This window comes from Pyrus communis, chromosome 2 (assembly GCF_963583255.1).
Source record: "Pyrus communis chromosome 2, drPyrComm1.1, whole genome shotgun sequence".
NCBI lineage: Eukaryota > Viridiplantae > Streptophyta > Magnoliopsida > Rosales > Rosaceae > Pyrus > Pyrus communis.
Window position 1 is genome coordinate 7,074,313 of NC_084804.1, and position 23,073 is coordinate 7,097,385.

General features: G+C 34.3%; 1 protein-coding gene and 1 long non-coding RNA gene across 9 annotated transcripts; one reads left to right on the top strand and one right to left on the bottom strand.

Annotated features, from left to right (window-relative positions):
* Window positions 1-56: 56 nt before the first annotated feature.
* On the top strand, window positions 57-11,612 carry LOC137724522 (uncharacterized). Of its 8 annotated transcripts, XR_011067434.1 has the most exons (11): window positions 57-436; window positions 594-655; window positions 1,448-1,509; window positions 1,656-1,770; window positions 1,891-1,961; window positions 2,215-2,279; window positions 2,927-2,980; window positions 3,474-3,536; window positions 10,223-10,533; window positions 10,902-10,979; window positions 11,460-11,612. It is a non-coding gene; the product is annotated as an uncharacterized lncRNA (long non-coding RNA). The 8 variants fall into 8 exon arrangements; XR_011067433.1 differs by lacking the exon at window positions 11,460-11,612 and having other exon boundaries at window positions 58-436; window positions 10,902-11,345; XR_011067431.1 differs by lacking the exon at window positions 10,223-10,533 and having other exon boundaries at window positions 60-436; window positions 11,460-11,555.
* Window positions 11,613-13,453: 1,841 nt separating this feature from the next.
* Window positions 13,454-20,676, bottom strand: LOC137724516 (probable LRR receptor-like serine/threonine-protein kinase At1g56130). Its single transcript, XM_068463258.1, has 24 exons — window positions 20,325-20,676; window positions 19,797-19,983; window positions 19,603-19,674; window positions 19,208-19,279; window positions 18,892-18,963; window positions 18,330-18,401; window positions 18,150-18,221; window positions 17,973-18,044; window positions 17,811-17,882; window positions 17,666-17,737; window positions 17,501-17,572; window positions 17,335-17,406; window positions 17,085-17,150; window positions 16,872-16,934; window positions 16,734-16,778; window positions 16,569-16,627; window positions 15,956-16,344; window positions 15,613-15,808; window positions 15,357-15,485; window positions 15,117-15,235; window positions 14,774-14,984; window positions 14,431-14,662; window positions 14,132-14,282; window positions 13,454-14,042 (listed from the first exon to the last, which is right to left on the bottom strand). The coding sequence occupies exons 1-24, from the start codon at window positions 20,524-20,526 to the stop codon at window positions 13,722-13,724; spliced, it is 3,090 nt and encodes a 1,029-aa protein (XP_068319359.1). The 5' UTR covers window positions 20,527-20,676; the 3' UTR covers window positions 13,454-13,721.
* Window positions 20,677-23,073: the final 2,397 nt, after the last annotated feature.

Consider the following 23,073-nt stretch of genomic DNA (forward strand, 5'->3'; position numbering starts at 1 on the left):
GCTAAAAAGAATGAATAAAATTATCCAAGGGTAATTTGTCATAAAGCTATTTTTAAAGAACGACGTCGCTGGAAGGTTTCAGTTGCCATCCTCTTTTCTGCTTCTTTCTTTCCGTCTCTCTCTGCCCCAGTTTCTTTATCTCTCAAACCCTAATTTTTCTGTCTTTCTGATCTCATCTCTCTACTCGCGCCGATCAGTCGAACACCGTCCAGGAATGCGTCTCCGAATTCATTAGCTTCGTCATCAGCGAGGAATTTTCACCTCTCTCTCTCTATCTCTCGTTCTCTGTCTACTGTTAGTCAAATTTGTTTAGATCTTTTCATCGGGGGTTACAAACGGCAACGCTCTCTTGCTGAAGAATAGCGAATTTGGTCTCGGTTTGAAGAAAATTTGAAGCCCATAAAAGATTGCATCTCCTGCTGTCGATTTGATTTGGGTAATTGTCTGCTTTGAATGTTATGTGCTTGGGAGTGTAAATTTGGATTTTAAATGGGTTTTTTGTTCAAATTTTTTGGTTGTGATTTTGGGAATTTTGTTTTGTAGCTTCGGATTATAGGGGATGATGGTTAATTTGGTTTTGTTTTCGATTTCAGGAGATTGGGTTTTTCGAGTTTGTGACTTTTCTTTGAAGCCTGCGAAGACCTGTGTGTTTAAGGTCAGTGATTTTGAAATTCCAAGGTTTTGATTCTACTTGCAGCCTGAGGTGTGATTTTAACCCAGATTAGTTAATATAAATATATATTTTTTTTTCTTCTGATTTATGTAACTGAAGCTAAAGTTAAGAAAGAACAATTGTGGCTTAAAGTCTTCATATTTGAAAGTTGAATCTCAGCCTTTGAGAGGGTTTTTGAACGTGTGCTCACGTATGCAGGGGATATCAGTATTTATTTGCTTGTTGGTTCTTAATTTTTGTGTTTCGTTTTGGATTTGTTAATATATCATTTTGTGCATCTCAGTCTGTGAATCGATGTTTTAGATTGGATTTTTGTGGTTTTGAATTTGTGTGCCTGAGAAGAGTTATCCAAAGGTTTGATTGAACATTTTTCCTCTTTCTGTTGCAATTTTGCTGTCGTTGTGGCCCTTCGTGAGACTTTGATTTGTCTTTTTTTTTTTTTTTCCCGCTCTGTACAACTTTTGAAAAAGTGAAGTGTTCGTTTTCAATTTTGAGATTGAATTCAAGCAGATTTCGAAGTTTTTTTTATTAATCTTAAATCATATTAGTTAATTATAGTTAAATTAATTTTATTTATTTATTTATGTTATGTTGCTGAAATAGCTAAAGTTGAGAAAGAACAGTTGGAGCTTAGAGTCTTGCACTTGGGAGTGTAAATTTGGATTTATAAATGGGTTTTTTTGTTTAAATATTTGGGTTGTAATATTGGGGATTTTGTTTGTGGCTTTGAATTATGGGTGATGGTGGTTAATTTGGTTTTGTTTTTGGTTTCAGGAGATCCGGTTTTTCGGGTTTCTGACATTTCTTTGCAGCCTGCGAAGGCCTCTGTATTTAAGGTCAGCATTTTTAAAATTCTACGCTTTTTATTAGATTTGCAGCCTGACATGTAATTTTAAAGCTGAAATTTCCAAGCTTTTCGATTAATCTTAAATCAGATTAGTTAATTATATAAATTAATTTTTTTTTTCTTTCTATTATGTAGCTGAAATAGCTAAAGTTGAGAATGTTGGATCTGTTGCCTTAGGGAAGAAATTTTAAACCTACAAAAGCTTGGTTTTCAGGAAATCGCCCATCCTGCAGACACTTTGGGTTTCCTGGTGAGTTCTCCGACTTATTTGTTTCGGGTTTGAGTTCTCTTTTCTTTGTTCAAATTTTTGTTGACTTTAATTTTAACAATCGAGGTTTTTTTTGTTCAATGATTTTGTCCATCTTATTAGCTTTCTCACCAGAGATCTCCGCCATCACTGCTCCACCAAACTCGCTGATAGCGTCCACTCTCTCAAACCAGGTACGACTTCTTTCACTTTCTTTTGTTTCCGGGAAAATTTAGGGCTCGAAAGTGTGTAGAATTTTAGAAGTAAAAAAAAATCTCAATCTTTGTGTCGTCCTGTACAACCATCTTATTCTACCATTGTAGCATAAAGTTGCACATATTATTTGGTTTGTAGATAGAATTATTTGTGTTTTTTAGTAGTACAGGAATTTGTAGTCAACATATCATTTTCTGCAAGACTGAAGATTAGTCTGTAATGGATATACAGATCTTTGAGAGGACACCCATCATTTGGCTGATTGCATAGGATTGCTACATCTGAACACTGTACAGGTATAGTTTCTTTTTATATTACCTTGAATTAGCAAAAAATGGTACTTATCTTCATTAATTCGAGAAGATAAGAACTGTTTGTCGTCAATTCAAGGTGACATTAGCTTCTCCTCAACTAATGTCTGCCCTGTTCCTTTTACTTTTATGTCTACCTTTTTTGTAAACAAATCGTTTGGCCTCCCATTTTTTACCACACTTATAGATTATAGTAAAATCAAGCTTAAATGAGATAGTTTTAGGAGGAATTTAGGTTTATTTGTGGCTGTGAAGTTTAATATTTAGTTAATTACATTTACAGGCGATGAGATAGTTTTTGCCCATTCTTCCACTTGGTTTTTGAACTGCACAGAATTATGGTTTTGTAAAATTGACAGTCAGCCCGTGCATTAAATGGACTGTTTATTATCTTTGAGTTAATTAGATTCAAGCAATTGAGGTTGACTAACTTTTTGATCATCAATTGTTGATGTGCTGCTTATCTAATTGGGTACGTTGTATATATGCATGACCTGATGGTATTCCTTTAAATTACTTATATGCAAAAATTGTTTTCTGTGATGGTTCTAAATGATTTGTTAGATGCTATTTTGGCTTCAGTTGTTTTTCTTTTTCTTCTACTGATCATTTCCTATGTGGTTGATTTATAGGCCTCTAGAAGTTTGAATTGTGATTGGAAATTGCAGTCCACACATGGAGTATAGGTATAACCACTACTTATTTTTCTTATTACTTTTCCTTTAAATGTCTTTTGAGTCTGAGATTGAGTCTCTATAGATTGTAAATTTCAGACACATGCATACTTCAGTGCATACAAGAAATGTTTTTCTTTTAGGTATAAAGAGCCAAATACGTTATAATATATATATATATATATATATATATATATATATATATATATATATTTCTTCAATGAATGCTTTGCTGTTTTTACTTTTAATTGTTTAGTTTAATGGTTGTTTGGATCCTTAAAAATATTCTTCGTTCAAATGTCTTTTTGGATGGATAATTAAATCGATATAGATTATGTTACCTTTTGCTGTATCAGATTTGTCATTTTCTTACTGGCTTCAGTTCTTTCTTTTTTTTGGTTTGTTCTGTATATTTACATGGGTTTTGTCTGTTCATTTCTTTTTTTCGGGATATCGTTTAGATTGATATTGTGAATGTGTTGTTTGGTTCTGTTTTTTATTTCAGGAGGTGCGGCTTTTCGTATTTTTGGCCTTTTTTATCAGCTGTTGTAACATTTTTGTAATAGAGGTGAGTAATTTACATATTTTTTCAAGCCTTTCTCTAACAAAGTAATAATTTTTTATGAAAGTTGTGAGACTTCACTTCTATATTATCTCATGCTTAAATGTGTTTGATGTTATTTTATGAATATGTTAAATGGGTTAAGATGCATATTGTTGTTTACAGAGTAAAAAATAGTTAGCTGCTGTTTTTTGTGTTTTGGGGATTTTATCAGATTTGAAAGAAGACGGAGACAAAATTAATTTTGAACAATCTGTGTGTGGGGAATGCAGCATATCGGATTTAGGTTATACTGTGCAAAGTTTTATTGTGTGTTGTTATCTGCGCTATACCATTTCCATGCAGGCTTCAAAAGTTATTCATGAGCTTTTATAAGCACTTTCCATATTTTAAGCTGTCTGTTTTGGGTTCTTTTCCATTAGGTCATTAGCTACTGAATGATGGAGAAAGGAGGACCATGCCATTGATTTTGGGTTCTTTTTATTATCTTCTGATTTTGGGGTTTTGCAGGGAGCGCTGATGTACTGATTTTATGGGATTTTTTTGTCCTTGCAGGATTTTGGGTCTTTGAAATGGTTACGTGTTGTTTTTAACTTTTTGGTTCTCGTGTGTTCTGTTCTTCATTGCTTCATTATTCTCATTTTTCAGTATTGGGTAATGGAAATTTGTAAAAATAGTCTCTAGTTTTTTTTAGAAAGTTGGCATTTTTAGTTATATTTTATGTTTAATCCCAAATGTAGGACTGGAAAATAATTGAAATGATGGTTTTTTAAGAACTCCTCTTAATTTTTATTTTCTTCTGGGATTTAAAAGCATCTTTTCCCGATTGGTTACAAGTAGGCCTGGCAATTTCTGACACGACCTGATAACCCGACACGACACGACACGAAATTAACAGGTGTTTGGGTCGACACGATAACGAATCGGGTCGTTATCGGGTAACCCGATAAGCACCTGTTAAGATAATGGGTTGGTTCGGGTATACACGTGGGTAACACGATACACGATAAGCAGAATATTATTTTTATAATTTTATAACCCTAAAAAAATACTGTAATAATTATATACATTAATTTTACAATTTTATACCCCTGAAAATTATAATATATATATTAAATTAACTATAAAATTTATAATAATTATAATAATTATATATACTATAATAATTATACCCCCAAAATATTAAGTCTATCTATAATAATTATATATATATATATATATATATTAAATTTTATAAAAACTATAATAATTATTAATTAATAATTTAATATGCATGATGCATTGCATGGTTTTGCATCCATTGAAATTTGATGTGATTTCTTTCCATTCAAATTTCAATAATCAATTTCTTGCCGTTGCCAACTTGCCGCCCTTTTTGAAAAAAAAAATGGAGGTAAAATGAAAATGTTAAGAAAAGTTGAAAATAAAACAAAAAAGTGAGGGAATTAGGGAAAGATGTTGGAGGGAAAAGTGAAAATGATAAGAAAAAGTTGAAAAGGAAACAAAAAAGAGAGGGAAAAATGAAAATTAATAGAAGTGGTGAGAATTTTTTTTTTTTTTTTTTTAAGTTATTAACTTTTTATCACACACATGACTGTCATGACATATCTCACTATTTTTATAATGACACACGTGACACGTGATGTATCTACTATTCCGTGAACCAGTCAATTATAATTTATACATACAAAATAAATAGATTTAAATCTACTTAATAAATATATATATATACACACACACAGAGAACTTGATTGATGGCATACGAATTCTCCAAAACTAATTTCAACGATCCAAACCGTCAAACTTGTTTGTATATGCTTTGAGATCACATCAACAAAAATCATAAAAAATTAACATTCAGAGATCAAGTAACGGGACAAAGCTTTTCAACGGTTATAAACGAAAAATCACGATTTAACGGTTATTTTAACTCCGATTTTGATGATTTTTTATAACTACACTCCTTGACCCTATATGAATACAATGAATGAATTCGATCTTCAATTTAAAATATTTACACAAGTGGATACCACAAAATCTTATGTTATACTTAATGAAAGTATAAATAAACTCTAAGTGTTAGTCAATCTATCGTTTTACGAATTCTCCAAAACTAATTTCAACGATCCAAACCGTCAAAATTGTTTGTATATGCTTGGAGATCACATCAGCAAAAAATCACAAAAAAAAAACATTCAGAGATCAAGTAACGGGACAAAGCTTTTCAACGGTTATAAACGAAAAATCAAGATTTAACGGTTATTTTAACTCCGATTTTGATGATCTTTTATAACTACACTCATTGACCCTATATGAATACAATGAATGAATTCGATCTTCAATTTAAAATATTTACACAAGTGGATACCACAGAATCTTATGTTATATTTAATGAAAGTATAAATAAACTCTAAGTGTTAGTCAATCTATCGTTTTACGAATTCTCCAAAACTAATTTCAACGATCCAAACCATCAAAATTGTTTGTATATGCTTGGAGATCACATCGGCAAAAAATCACAAAAAAAAAACATTCAAAGATCAAGTAATGGGACAAAGCTTTTCAACGGTTATAAACGAAAAATCACGATTTAACGGTTATTTTAACTCCGATTTTGATGATTTTTTATAACTACACTCCTTGACCCTATATGAATACAATGAATGAATTCGATCTTCAATTTAAAATATTTACACAAGTGGATACCACAAAATCTTATGTTATACTTAATAAAAGTATAAATAAACTCTAAGTGTTAGTCAATCTATCGTTTTACGAATTCTCCAAAAGTAATTTCAACGATCCAAACCGTCAAAATTGTTTGTATATGCTTGGAGATCACATCAGAAAAAAATCACAAAAAAAAAACATTCAGAGATCAAGTAACGGGACAAAACTTTTCAACGGTTATAAACGAAAAATCACGATTTAACGGTTATTTTAACTCCGATTTTGATGATCTTTTATAACTACACTCATTGACCCTATATGAATACAATGAATGAATTCGATCTTCAATTTAAAATATTTACACAAGTGGATACCACAAAATCTTATGTTATACTTAATGAAAGTATAAATAAACTCTAAGTGTTAGTCAATCTATCGTTTTATGAATTCTCCAAAACTAATTTCAACAATCCAAACCATCAAAATTGTTTGTCTATGCTTGGAGATCACATCAGTAAAAAATCACAAAAAAAAAACATTCAAAGATCAAGTAACGGGACAAAGCTTTTCAACGGTTATAAACGAAAAATCACGATTTAACGGTTATTTTAACTCCGATTTTGATGATTTTTTATAACTACACTCCTTGACCCTATATGAATACAATGAATGAATTCGATCTTCAATTTAAAATATTTACACAAGTGGATACCACAAAATCTTATGTTATACTTAATAAAAGTATAAATAAACTCTAAGTGTTAGTCAATCTATCGTTTTACGAATTCTCCAAAACTAATTTCAACAATCCAAACCGTCAAAATTGTTTGTCTATGCTTGGAGATCACATCAGTAAAAAATCACAAAAAAAAAACATTCAAAGATCAAGTAACGGGACAAAGCTTTTCAACGGTTATAAACGAAAAATCACGATTTAACGGTTATTTTAACTCCGATTTTGATGATTTTTTATAACTACACCCCTTGACCCTATATGAATACAATGAATGAATTCGATCTTCAATTTAAAATATTTACACAAGTGGATACCACAAAATCTTATGTTATACTTAATAAAAGTATAAATAAACTCTAAGTGTTAGTCAATCTATCGTTTTACGAATTCTCCAAAACTAATTTCAACGATTCAAACCGTCAAAATTGTTTGTATATGCTTGGATATCACATCAGAAAAAAATCACAAAAAAAAAAACATTCAGAGATCAAGTAACGGGACAAAGCTTTTCAACGGTTATAAACGAAAAATCACGATTTAACGGTTATTTTAACTCCGATTTTGATGATTTTTTATAACAGCACTCCTTGACCCTATATGAATACAATGAATGAGTTCGATCTTCAATTTAAAATATTTACACAAGTGGATACCACAAAATCTTATGTTATACTTAATGAAAGTATAAATAAACTCTAAGTGTTAGTCAATCTATCGTTTTACGAATTCTCCAAAACTAATTTCAACGATCCAAACCATCGAAATTGTTTGTATATGCTTGGAGATCACATCAGCAAAAAATCACAAAAAAAAAACATTCAAATATCAAGTAACGGGACAAAGCTTTTCAACGGTTATAAACGAAAAATCACGATTTAACGGTTATTTTAACTCCGATTTTGATGATTTTTTATAACTACACTCCTTGACCCTATATGAATACAATGAATGAATTCGATCTTCAATTTAAAATATTTACACAAGTGGATACCACAAAATCTTATGTTATACTTAATAAAAGTATAAATAAACTCTAAGTGTTAGTCAATCTATCGTTTTACGAATTCTCCAAAACTAATTTCAATGATCCAAACCGTCAAAATTGTTTGTATATGCTTGGAGATCACATCAGCAAAAAATCACAAAAAAAAAACATTCAGAGATCAAGTAACGGGACAAAGCTTTTCAACGGTTATAAACGAAAAATCACGATTTAACGGTTATTTTAACTCCGATTTTGATGATTTTTTATAACTACACTCCTTGACCCTATATGAATACAATGAATGAGTTCGATCTTCAATTTAAAATATTTACACAAGTGGATACCACAAAATCTTATGTTATACTTAATGAAGGTATAAATAAACTCTAAGTGTTAGTCAATCTATCGTTTTACGAATTCTCCAAAACTAATTTCAACGATCCAAACCATCGAAATTGTTTGTATATGCTTGGAGATCACATCAGCAAAAAATCACAAAAAAAAAACATTCAAAGATCAAGTAACGGGACAAAGCTTTTCAACGGTTATAAACGAAAAATCACGATTTAATGGTTATTTTAACTCCGATTTTGATGATTTTTTATAACTACACTCCTTGACCCTATATGAATACAATGAATGAATTCGATCTTCAATTTAAAATATTTACACAAGTGGATACCACACAATCTTATGTTATACTTAATAAAAGTATAAATAAACTCTAAGTGTTAGTCAATCTATCGTTTTACGAATTCTCCAAAACTAATTTCAATGATCCAAACCGTCAAAATTGTTTGTATATGCTTGGAGATCACATCAGCAAAAAATCACAAAAAAAAAACATTCAGAGATCAAGTAACGGGACAAAACTTTTCAACGGTTATAAACGAAAAATCACGATTTAACGGTTATTTTAACTCCGATTTTGATGATTTTTTATAACTACACTCCTTGACCCTATATGAATATAATGAATGAGTTCGATCTTCAATTTAAAATATTTACACAAGTGGATACCACAAAATCTTATGTTATACTTAATGAAAGTATAAATAAACTCTAAGTGTTAGTCAATCTATCGTTTTACGAATTCTCCAAAACTAATTTCAATGATCCAAACCATCAAAATTGTTTGTATATGCTTGGAGATCACATTAGCAAAAAATCACAAAAAAAAAAAAACATTCAAAGATCAAGTAACGGGACAAAACTTTTCAACGGTTATAAACGAAAAATCACGATTTAACGGTTATTTTAACTCCGATTTTGATGATTTTTTTATAAATACACTCCTTGACCCTATATGAATACAATGAATGAATTCGATCTTCAATTTAAAATATTTACACAAGTGGATACCACAAAATCTTATGTTATACTTAATAAAAGTATAAATAAACTCTAAGTGTTAGTCAATCTATCGTTTTACGAATTCTCCAAAACTAATTTCAACGATCCAAACCGTCAAAATTGTTTGTATATGCTTGGAGATCACATCAGCAAAAAATCACAAGAAAAAAACATTCAGAGATCAAGTAACGGGACAAAGCTTTTCAACGGTTATAAACGAAAAATCACGATTTTACGGTTATTTTAACTCCGATTTTGATGATTTTTTATAACTACACTCCTTGACCCTATATGAATACAATGAATGAATTCGATCTTCAATTTAAAATATTTACACAAGTGGATACCACAAAATCTTATGTTATACTTAATGAAAGTATAAATAAACTCTAAGTGTTAGTCAATCTATCGTTTTACGAATTCTCCAAAACTAATTTCAACAATCCAAACCGTCAAAATTGTTTGTATATGCTTGGATTTTCGAGTGTAGATATAGTACTTGAACGAGAAATGTTTTAATGTTTTGAATTAATGTTTATGTGGCAATGTGTGGTATGTGCAAATTTTAAAAAAATATATTTTTTTCTTAACGGGTCATAACGGGTGTGACACGACACGACCCCTTAAGATAACAGGTGTTACACGAAAACGACACGAACACGATAGACACGACCCGTTTGCCAGGCCTAGTTACAAGGGTTATGTTCTCTAGAATTGGTTCACCATGTTTGATTAGTTTTAAGTTTTGTCCTGCTAAGTTTTGTCTTCTGTGTAATGAGATATTTCTTTTGGTCTTTCAGATTTCGGCATGGGAAAGTTCACTTATTTGTCTAATTAGATTGTGTATGCCTTCAGTTCTTTATTTAATTGTTCTGTTTGCGTTCGGTGTGATGATCAAAATTTTATATGTTTGGAATTATTCACTTAACACCAATTTGTTACATTCAGGTCTCCACCCCACACTTCACAAGTTCAATAGAAGACGGTTCTGTAGATTGTGTCCGCAATTAGATCAGAGATCAACCGTTATTTTGTTATCATTTAAATTATATAAGTCGCGCGTAGAACGCCTCAATTACAAAAGGGTCTTTCGCACGCGCGTGAGTGCGTGTAGGGAGGCAAGTATTAACTAAAGTTGATTTGAATGTGATGATGATGGCAACCACTAAAAACAAAACAACAATCTCCTTAATCTAGGAGAAAGAACCAAAAGGTGAGGAAGAAAAGAAAGGAGGAAAGAGAGCTCTGCACATGCAAATGTCAGTGTATATGTAAAGCAGAAATTTCTCTTTCGTGTTGTTGTTTATCTCTGTCTAGCTTTGGTATTTTGAGGGTCTCCGAGAATACAATAAACTGTGACTCGGATCTCAAAGCTTTCTTGCTGTATGATATCATATAAGTAAATGCTAGAATGCTAAGTTTTAACCAAGACCATACTCACAAGCAAAATACAAATACAAAAGTCCATTTTAAAATGAAGGTTGTGATTTATCGAAAGATGTTTCGTAGACATAGGAATTATGGATATGTAGGCATATGTATTTTAGCATTATGTGATGAATAGGTTTATTTTCTTTGGGTATTGCATGTCGTGATCACCACAGTGATGTTTGATGTTCTTCTTCAGGTGCTTCTTGGGGATGTTGGAGCTGGGAAATCAAGTTTGGTGTTGCGCTTTGTAAAAGAACAATTCGTTGAATTTCAGGTTTGTTCTATATCTTTCAAATGATGCATTTTCTTTTTTATCCATAACTTTGCTTTTATAGTATGTTATTACAAGAATCAATTGCCACCTTTAGTTGGTGGTATTATCTTTACAACACATTCAAAGCAGCGAATAAAATCGCACTTGCTATTTTTTTTTGTCAATTGGACTACTAGAGTAGAACTATAGAAATATTTGGTGAAACCAATGAAGAAATCATTATGATTGATCTGCAAAGAAGCTCTAATAAGTTACAAGAGAGTAGCAATGTAAATTGAACTACTTATTTTATGGATCAATTCACCTATCTTTTGCTTTTTCTTTCATTTGGAGATAATTGTGTAAATGTGTGGTTTTGTGAGCGTTACTCATGTGAAACGTGTGTTGTCTGAATTGCTACATTTAAGAATGCGATTGTATTTTTATAGCATTTTCAGTTAATTTTTCTACAAATATTATTCATGGTTTGAAAACTCGTAGCAAAGCGCGGGCATTCCTGCTAGTGATATTGATTCTGGAAGCATGTCGAAACAAGGTCGTTTGATCGCAATTCACAAGAATTGCTCCGCCAATTAGGCTTCCATAACATCAATAACCCTTACGTTGATATGTACTTCCATTGCACCAAGGATGCCATGTCGACCATGGAATTCCACAAAACTCTGATGAACCAAGTGCTTCGCTCGACCTGGTCGCATAATCCTCTAACCACCCACAAACTCATCTGCAACTTCATAGACAGACGCGGCGACGGTGGAAAACGCAACCAAGACGAAGCTTTCTTCACGGTGGCAGTTTGGCTCTACCAGAACCACTCGAAAACCCTTGCATACAATCTTGTGCCAATTTCCGGCTCATTTGGACATATCCTACACCTTCCCTGCATTCTCTCGCAGGTTTTACGGGGCAAAGCTCACTTGAAATTTACGGGGAGGACGAGGGAAGAGGCGGATTCAAACGGAATGGTGAAGGTCAAGGAAAAGGATGCCAAGTCGAAGGTAAGCGAATTGTTGTTGAGGAGGAAGGTGATCCACACGGCCAACGAGGCGGCTTAGAGATACAAGCGCGACGTTGATTATCGCTTCTTGCACAACTGTGTTTTGGATATTTTTGCCCAGTGCCTCAAGTTTGATATTGAAAAATTTCATCATCACAAGGACCATGACCATGACCATCATGATGATTATTGCTTGGAGATTACCCAAGCAGTTACCTTTTTGCCTACCATCGCTGATCATCATATGCTGTTCGAAAACATTGCAAGGAAGGTTTTCCGGTCAGAATCATGCCTTTGAGAAGGGGATGGTAGTCTTTGTTGTATTGACCGACTGATGAAGGAGGTTTTGTCGCCCTTGAGAAAAACTATGGCGCCAGAGGCCTGGGAACCTGCCAACCGGTGGGGTTATAGAGCGAAGTACACGCGAGAGCAACTGACCGTAGCTAATGAGGTTGATCCTGGCGTGCAGCACTGCTTTCGCATGACATATTAAGCTATATCAAGTATTTTGAGCTTGAGCAAGAGGCTAATGTTAAGTGGAAGAAAATGATGGAGGTCTACTCAAAGCAGGGGAAGCAGAAGAATTGGTTGGCTGTGTGATGTCGACAACACCTTGTCGGCGGGTTTGGCTTTGGGGCTTTTGTTGCTTCAATTGAGTGACAAGCCATGGAAGGGAAATGTGGTCACCTAAAGCAAAGACCCTCAGCTGCATTTGATACAAGGAGAGGATCTTAATTGGAGGGTCGAATATATGCAGACTTTGATCAAAAGCCAGGACTGGACGGCTGATTTCGGGAACGTGTTCGATGTGATTCTAGAAGAGGTAGTGAATGCGAATTTGAAGCTAGATAAGATGGTCAAGAAGGTGTTTTCCTTGACCACATACAAACACTTCTTGACAGGCAGCAACTTCAGCTTCTGGGGGGAGATTAAGATGTCTCCCTTTGTTCTTCTAGTTTATGCTACTACTTTCACTTCTCCAAAGCTCTCCTTTCTTTGAGTTCTGATGAGACTAAGAGAAAGTATATATAGGGGTATATGTGTTGCTAATAAGTGTGTGTGTGTGTGTACATGTAATTAATACTTTTGTGGAGAAGAGCAACGTGAGTGACAAGAACTAAAAAAGTGGGACTTGAAAACGGTAGGCTTATAACGTTCAAATTCTAACAGTCACTTTGAGTGGGGCAATAGAAACGAATAAAATGTGGGGCCTGGACTTGTTGTCTCAAGTGATCTGGCACTGGCACTTCCAAATGTAAAGAAAAAGGGCACAAAGACAACTAGATGAGCACCATAGCCTTAAACGGGTTGATCTTGCTTTGGAATTTTTGGTTGATTCGAGGTTATTTTTCAATTGAGATTTGCTCTGGTGAGCATGAACTTCCCCACATTTTCGTTTTACCCAGCCCCACCGTTGAGACCACTCATGTGAGAAACAATTAATAATCAAAGATTTTCTTCAGGTGACATTGATCGACGAACAATTAATAATCATTCATGTAAAAGAGGTTGCTTATGCAAAAACCTTACCAAAGAGTCACATGAGGGTGACACTAATGAATCAACAATTGGCATTAACTCATCTAGAGCCAACTCGTGGCTTTTGTTTATAGGCATCTACAAAGGGGTAAAAAGAGCATGTGAAAATCAGTTCTCAATATTTATCACCTTCCTTCTCCTTTAATGTCAGCTAGCAGTGATTGAGTGACGTTTACAGAAGCACCACTTGCATTGCTGCCCCCCGACTAATAGTTGAGGCGAACATTACTACCCTTGGATGAAGTTGATGGGGTATCATCCTCCACCAAAAATCTACTTGTTAACGATGTTGTTACATCTTTAAAATCATAATCTGTCAAATAGCTTGGCTTCGACATGACAGTGCCTATGTCAATGTCTCCAGAGAGCATTGCAACCACGCGTGACATAGATGGCCGTGCCATCGGTGATCCTTGTGTGCACATGAGAGCTGCTCTTATCAATCTAGTTGCTTCGGTTTCATCAAACTCTGTCAATCTTGGATCCACCAGCCCCAGAGTTTGGTCGTTTTCATGCAGAGTCCACACCTGAAAAACATGATGCCACAGTCAAAGGAAAGTATAAATAATTTTTTCATAACAATGCCTAAATGAAGCTAGGCGAATGCAATTCCTACCCATTCAAGAAGATAAATCTTTTCTTGATCCAAGTTATTGTAAGAGTTTGGTCTCCCGCTGAGGATCTCCAAAACAACGACTCCAAAACCAAACACATCGGCCTTCTCTGTCAAATGTCCAAACAATGCATACTCCGGTGCCAAATAGCCTCTACAATGCAAGATAATCAAATGGTTGCACAATGTTGCTTGAGATCATTAGAGGCATTATTAACATGTGTGTTAAAATTTCATGCAAGTATATATGTGTGTGGCCATAATGTATGTATCCTCTAGAAAAACAATAAAGGATGGCTTACATTGTCCCTGCAACCCGGGTGCTGATATGGGTTTTCTCGTCATCATAAAGCTTTGCCAGTCCAAAATCTGATATTTTTGGGGAGAGTTCTGCATCGAGCAAAATATTACTCGCTTTGACATCTCGGTGTACAACCCTTGGCCTTGACTCCTCATGAAGGTAAGCAAGTCCCCTTGCTGTTCCCAACAATATATTGAATCGAGTAGGCCAGTCAAGGTGCAAGTTACTTGTTCCTAAAATATTAGTGAACACATCCAATCAAAAACATTTCTTAACAATTTTAGAGTGCTTGAAACTGCAGACAATGTTGTTTCTATGCAACCTAAAAGTAGATAGGTTTGTACCAAAAAGTGCCTGATCAAGGCTCTTGTTTTCAAGATACTCATAAACCAAAATGCGGTGACTGCCTTCGATGCAGCATCCATACAATTTCACTAGATTCCGATGTTGCACAGCAGATATGGTAGCAATTTCAGATACAAATTGACTCTTCCCTTGGTGAGATGCTACTGAAAGTTGCTTCACAGCCACTACTCTACCATCAGAAAGTGTACCCTACAATGTACACAGAAACACAATTTAGTGACGTGAAAGGAAAGAAAACAAAAGCTATTTTCTTCTCTCGCTCTCTCTCATTTCTCTTGTCATTACTTCAAGTACATGATATTGATGTAATACGAATTTCACCTTATAAACGGGGCCATATCCTCCCTCTCCTAGCTTATTTGAAGGATTAAAGTCTTCAGTTGCAGCTCTCAATTCAGCATAACTGAAAGTATATGGCCGGGGGCCTAATCCTAGAATATCTGCACATTCACAAAACAGTATGACATAAGTTTTACTTTCGTGAAAGCATTCTTACTTCTGTGTGTTAATGTCAGAGTAGAGAAACCTGAATTGGGTACCAGTAATGATATGGTCATTTACCTTCATCGTCTTCTTTTTCTGATTTTTTCCTCCTCATATATAGAATCACAAATATTAATAGCAAGCTCACAACTCCAACAAGAACTGCAATACCAACTATCAACCCAGTCTTGCTCTTCTTTGTAAAATCTCCAGTCTTGCTCTCCTTTGTAAAATCTAAGTGATAAAACAGACGAATTCTTCAATGTCAATTAACAGCAGAAAAATACATTTAAACCACTCACAAGAAATCTCTATAAGTTAACACATACTATACCTGAAGTAGCATGGATAGCTGCTATTAGTGGGCCGTAATCACCATAATTAGGTATGCAACAAGTCCCTTTACCAGCCCAGAACAGATGAATTTCAAGATAATTCTCTGACACCTTAACATTAAATTTTCTCACAACTGCTTGGTTAACACCACCTGCCTCCTTCGATATGTCAAAGTCCTTCGTCCTGCGGGTACCCTAGCAACCAAATGAAGAGGTAGGTGATAATTCTAGTCTCCTTTAAATCACTGTCTTTAGTTAATGTAGCTTAAAACATCGAAAACCTGTCCAATGAGGTGTTTACTTCAAATAAGTTAAGAATTTTTATTCTATAAGCAATCTTACCTGAATATAGATATCAAATACACGCTGTCCTAGACTTTGCCAAGTATGCGAAGTCCGACTTTCATAAACCGTCTCTGCAAAGTGCAATGTTACAATGTAGGGCCCATTCACAAGGCCCAGGCCATAGTATCTCAGTGATCCTGTGGACATTCTTGAAGTTTGGTAAAGTGTCGGGGTCACATTTGTTCCGGTGACTTGTGCGAGGGTCTTGTTCAATGATGCAGGGAGGGGGTAAGATTCGTTAGAAAGCGAACCGGCATTGCTGACAGCCCAATTCTCTGTATTGGTTACCTTGAATGTCGCTGGACCAAGATCTGAGTCTTCAGCCTCATACAATATGCCATCACTTCCCGTCTTTTGCGGTCCACCACAGTTGATTGAGAAGCTTGCTGTAATACCAGAATCTACCCATGATTAGCGATGAAACTTCAAATTGAAGACTCATACTAATGTTCTTCAGTCACATATTTCTAACCAGTTATGCGTATTACTGAACTTATGGAAACATGCAATCTATATCCATATGTATACATAACTAGAGAAGCAATGCCTTTTCCTCTAACATGACGTTGTGTTAAAATAGTAAATGATGGGTGACATAAGAGCAGATTACATCGTGGGGTATTTCGATTGCATGAAAAATTTCTCTGGAGGCAATTCAATCCAAGAGGACTGCAAACACAGAGAAAAATTATTAGTTATCCAAATAGAAACATGTAGTGGTAGAGTAGTGATAGTATTGCTTGTCTAAAAACGAGTAAGAGAAACTTCAACCCACGTTATGTTTGGACTGTCAAATGTGAAGTTGTTGACCACTAAGTTCCTGCATAAAAGAATCTCAACGATAATTTTTTGTCCGAACATGTTTTGGTGATTTAAACTATAAAATGAACGTGAAAGATAAAAGGACACGTACAGTTGCAATCTTTTGTTCCCCCACTCGGGAAAGCTTCCTGATAAAAAATTGTAAGACAAATCTCTGCAAATAACAAAATAGAATCAAAAGACACAAAATGCATGAAAGTTATTAAGAACTTGTGTAAGATAGGATTAGAATGCTTACGATTATACACAAACACATACATGCACCGTGCATTCTATATGACTACTTTAAGAAACGAGGACTTACATAGTCTGAAGTCGATCGCTCTTTTGGCTCGGAAGAGATCCGGAGAGACTATTGTTTCCAAGAAACCTGGCCATTTCGATTATAGTAGAAGGCACCCATAAAAGAAAAAGAGATGAACAAACAAAAGGTCAGATGTGCACAAAATCTAGAAGGATTAGTCCAGATCTTCAATCAAAGTAGGGAATGCTGAAGATTTGATAACTTATGTATGATAAGGCAAGAAAAAAATAATAATAAAGACGGGGATTACAAGGATTCAAGAGAACTCAAGTTGAACAAAGAACTTGGGAGTCGGCCTGTCAAATTGTTGAAACTCAGATCCCTGCAACACCAACGATAAGTTGAGAGGAGCAGTCAGAATGAAAGAAAACTAATTGGTCTCGTTGGGACTCAAGCTTATATTTGCTGGTACGTACAGAGTCCGTAGACTTTGATATTCTCCAATATCAGATGGGATGGTACCAGTGATTAATGCGTTTCGCAGTGTGCTGTATTCCAAAAAATAAAATTTGATAAATAGAAGATGGAGTAAGATATCAAATTTGATGAAAGTATCTGGATCGATAAGAATCTTCACTTACAATTCAGTCAAGCTTTTCAGTTTTTTTATGAAATCAAGAGAGGAGCTCCCACTGTATATATCACTGATTCGCCTACATCATTATATGCAAAATAAACTGAAATCCCGTCTTCGGAGAAAGAGAGAGAGAATTACAATTTACTTACAGATACTTCAATGAGATCAGTTGAGAAAAGCTGGTTGGTATTGGGCCTTCGAAAGAGTTCCCTTGAAATCGCCTACAGAAACATATAAGAAGCTTGTGAACAAATTATCCATCTCAGGTTTGCTTTCATAAACTGCAAAAGGTCAAAGGTTTCTCTACTTACAACTGATAGAGTTGTGTCCAATTCCCTATGAAATCAGGTATCTTTCCTGAGAAAGGATTGTCCGATGCCCAGCTAAAATTCAAAAAGTTGACTTATACTAAGCTCATCCAAGAAAAGCAATCTCAAAGTACTGGATAAACGAACAAATCTATAATACGATTTAAGAGCCGTTCTTACAGGGTTTGCATCTTGGTGAGCTTGGCAAATGTTGAAGGAATTTTACCACCGACTCCAGAGCTGTCCATGTAACTGGGAAAATCATAAGGCAACTGATTAATACCCATTTCATATGATAAAGTGCAATTTTTGCTCATCCGTAAGGAATTAACAAATTTGATGATTTAACGAAGCACTTACAGTTGCTCGAGCTTGACTAAATTACCAAGTTCTGGAGGGAGTGTTCCGGAGAAATTATTTGATCCGATGTCCCTGCAAGTCATGTTGAACGGGCAAACACTTACTTGAAAGCAATTATTGAAGAGTGATAGAAGGTTGTGTTGAATTGTAAGTCTATAGCTGCTTAGGAAATAAGATGTGTATCAAATTTGTGTATTCACTTGAGTTTAAAATACCAAGTGTGCAGCTCTAATGTAGTAAGGCAAATAATGCCAGGTGTAATGATCCTAGCAACTAGCTAGATGTAAGGCTGAGATTGTTTTGTGAACAGAGAGAATCCACCTTGGATTCCAACGGTTATGTAAAGCACAGTGTGTGTGAATTGTAGAGAGATGAAGAGAATATGCTCTGCTAGATTTTGCAGAGAGAGAAACCTTCAGAATATTCTTCCATTGTTATCCTTCTCATTTTCTATTCTTCAATTGTTCATTCATAACCAGATTTTTAGCTTATAACTACAGATTCTGTATCTAATGGTTACGACGCAAAATTATTGTACGCTCTCTAATTTTTCATGGCTTACAAATATGTCAGCTCCTTAAGGTTTCCAAGCTCCTTGGGGATGGGCCCAGAGAATGAATTGACGCTAATTGACCTGAATGGAGATATCAGTTAGTGAAAGATAAGCACCATTAAACTTAATTACATTACATACCAGGAAACTAGTACTGCATTATTCAATAAAAGCATAATGATTTTTTGTAGATTACGGCATAAATAGTAGCGAAAAGGTTTAAAGAACATAACTGTAGATTATGATATTCAAAATGAAGTATACAAATTGCTACGGGTCTCATCAGAAGTATGAGTACTTAAAGAAATGTTCTCTCACTACTTACAATTCAGTCAATGCATACATATTGCCAATGAATGCCGGTAGGGGACCGGTGAAATAATTGTAATCGATACTCCTACAAAAATTGAAAGGAAGTGTAATCGTTAACTCTTAATCTTACAACATCACCATATTTTTGTTGAAATCCCACATCGGTTAGAGAAATAAAAAAAAAAGAGTTTAAATATCTAAATCACACTCCAACTAATGCCGAGGCTTTATGAGATAAACCCCACACCTGACGGATTGTGCAGGTGGTAATTACCAAGTTGGGAACAATATCGGTGTTGTTGGAAGTGAGTTTTTGGCTCGTCTCTCTGATAATTCTACAATTTTTAATATCCAATATATGATTTTGATGAACCGAAAACAGAGAAGGGAGTTGAAAAAAAATCATACAAAGATGTGAGATATCTCAGAGCCACAAATTCTTCTGGAAACACCCCTCGTTTGTTAAGAGCATTCACTGTCCTGGAAAGCAAAAAGATTGAAAAATCAGCAGTCAAATTATGACGTTAACATATATAGGTAGCAAGTGAAAAATCAGCAGTGGCATGGAAATCTTGTTCATCAAGAGAGAGTAGTTAACATACAGATTGGTGATGTGGCACGTAGCATTATTGTCGTAAGAACAGTTGCAAACGATGCCTGGGTTGATATCGGCGCTATAAATGTCGGTGCCGTTGATGGCATATCCACTGCAGGGTTCTCCACTGATATTCCACTGCCCCGGCACTGCTTGTGTGTCCCATTGTTCAAATATTGAGTTCAACGCCCTCACTGCACTCTCAGTTAATTCAGTCCTTGTGTGTATTATATTATATCACACCATAATTTGACTTGTGTTACCACTTACCAGACTATCTCGAACCAAACGAAAGATCAAATTGATTATTACAAAGGAAGATTACCCTTAATTTTTGGATGTTTTGTATATGGGAAGAAAAAGGGCTTTACAATAATTTCTTCGAAACTTCATTTCATATAGTTGAAGAACAATTAAAATGTCATTTTGTTGAGGGGAAAAAACCCAGTTCCTGGTCAAAAACACTTAAATGTGGCAAAGTGTGTGTGTGTGTGTGTGTGTGAGAGAGAGAGAGAGAGAGAGAGAGAGAGAGAACCTTCGGATGGATCAGTGGTAGCCTTTCGAGCAAAGGACAGCTGAAACCAGAAGCAGCTGAGGAAGCAGAGTAATAGTATCCTCATCATCAACTTCATATTGTACATGTGCAGAACTTGCTCTCCTCGACGGCGTGAACTTAAACGACCAACACTTGTATTCCGACTGGCTGAATCATGCATTGCATGTAAGAAGAAGACCATTAGATTTTAGTCCTATATTGACAACGTATACATATATAATAGAAAGACTTTGGATGCGGTTCCTAGCTATGAATATTCTTTGACTGAAACCTTGTTGGTTTTCAATTTTTGATCCAAGTTCCTGAAATTAATGTGATAATTTATTTATATGTACGTTACTATATTTTTTAAATTATAAATTGAAATTTGTAGTTGTTTATATTAATGAGATTTTAAATAAAAAACCATAATTTGTGGGATTAAAAATATAAATATACTATTGTGTGTGTATATATAAGCATGCGTACATTAATCAAAATTAACCAAAAAATTATTGTATCAAAACATGGGTACATTCTTCAAAATAAAAATAAAAATAAAAAAAGATATTAGGCTTAATAAAATTAGTAAATTTCTTCGATTAAACTTAACATGGATACATTCTCAAATCAAAGAAAAAAGAATGTACCCATATAAGTTTTAAAATGGATTAGGAAAAAAATTGAATAAATTTTATATAAAAAAAAATGATACATTTTACATATAACAAATTGGTATATTTAAGAATGAGTACATTTTAAGATTAAAAATTTAAAAAAAAAATTACATGAATGGTACATATAATTAGCATGGGTACATTTAACAAAATTAAAAATGGGCACATATAAATAAATAAAAACATGGGTACAAATACAAATAAAACTTTATAAAATATGGGCACAAAAAGAAATTAATAAATGGGTACAAATTAAAACTAAAAAGAAAATTGGTACAAATTAAAAAAGGGTTGCAAATTAAAAATGGGTACAAACTAAAAATAAAAATATATGATAAAAAATTTAACCATAAATATAAATATACTAATTGTAACAGTTTTAACATTAAATGAATATATTTAGAAATAAAAAAATATTTTATTATTGAAATAATTAATGATGTTATTAATACCAAGGTCCTTGATCAAAAATTGAAAAGGAATAAAGTTTTAATCAATGGAGTAGCAAAAGAAGGATGAGAATCTAATTTCTCCTATATAATATAGGGTAAATTACAAAAAATTATATGTCAAATCACAATCTTATATCTCATGTTTTAAATATTACAATGTTATTTCTCAATTTATGAATTTATTGTAATATCATACTTCTGTTAAATTTTTTGTCAATCTAATTATTAAATGATGACGTGGTAGAAACGAGACCTATTTTTCTGCCAACTTGAATAAAAAATTAATTAATTATTAATAAATTATTAATTTTTTATTTGACAATTAAATTAGCTAAAAAAAAAAAAAAAACCCTTCCCTCCTCCCATCACTCCTTCCTCCGCTCCCCTTCTTCCTCGTCCTCCTTAAAATACAGCTAATTTTCGTCCTCCTCCGGGAACAACTGATACACCACCGATCGCAAAACGCAGGTGGGTTTCGATGGCAAACCAAAACCAGACCCCAAATAAGTGGGTTTTGATGGCAAACCAAAACCGGACCCTCATCTTGCTCCAACAGTCTTTACATAAAACTAATTTGATTTCTTCATCATAAGTTCACTAAGATTTCGCAAAACTGAGCATCAGAAACCATCCCCACATCATTTTCCCTCTCTTCAAATCCCATGACTGGGGCTTTCGCCCCACTGCCATTTCTTCAATTTCTTCTTCTTCACCATTTTTCTAAGAAATGGAGAGTTCCCGGAAGCCAAAACGAAGAACCCCACAAAAACAAAACCCAAAACGAAAAACATAAATACAAACCCAGAAAATTCAAGAAATTAGAGAAATTATTATTTTTTTTTAAATTAGAGAAATTAAATTTTTCAAAAATTCAAGAAGTGTTCATAACAGTCAAATTTTTTTCTTTTTCCTTCCCCTTTTTTTTTCCCATTTTCTGGGTTACCACCACTTCTACAGATTCGCTTCCCCGATGTGTGTCAACCTCTACACCTTCTCATTTCCGTCTCCGTCCGTTCGGTTCTCCATCAACCACCATTCGATTTCTCCCAACCATCATTCGAATCGATCCACTGCCGTTTCAAAGAAAACCGGACCGATTTTGATGCCGAACAAGACATGTATGTGCTCGCCGACGTCGTAGCCAGATCATTTCGTTGCAACCTCCACAAGAACCAGGGAGGGAGTCAAAACACCGGATCTTTCCCGTCGAACAGATTGAATATGTGCCGATCTGATATGACGAACTCGCTGGTCCGAAGCGGTGGACACGAAGGCGGCGGATGGACGAGGAAGAAGGGGGACGGAGGAGGGAGGAGGGAGTAGGAGGAGGAGACGATTTCTGGGGAAATGAAGAGAGCCTTTTTTTTTTTCTTTCCTTTTTTAATAATTAAGTTTAATTGTTAAATAAGAATTAGTAATTTATTATTATTTATTTATTTATTCAAGATGGCAAATGAGTGGGCCCCACTCCTACCACGTCATCATTTAACAATTAAATTGATAGAAAATTTAACAGATGTCTGACATTGCAACGAATTTATATGTTAAGATATGACATTGCAATGTTTAAAATATGAGGTATGAAATTGTGGTTCGATCGATAGTTAATGTAATTTTATG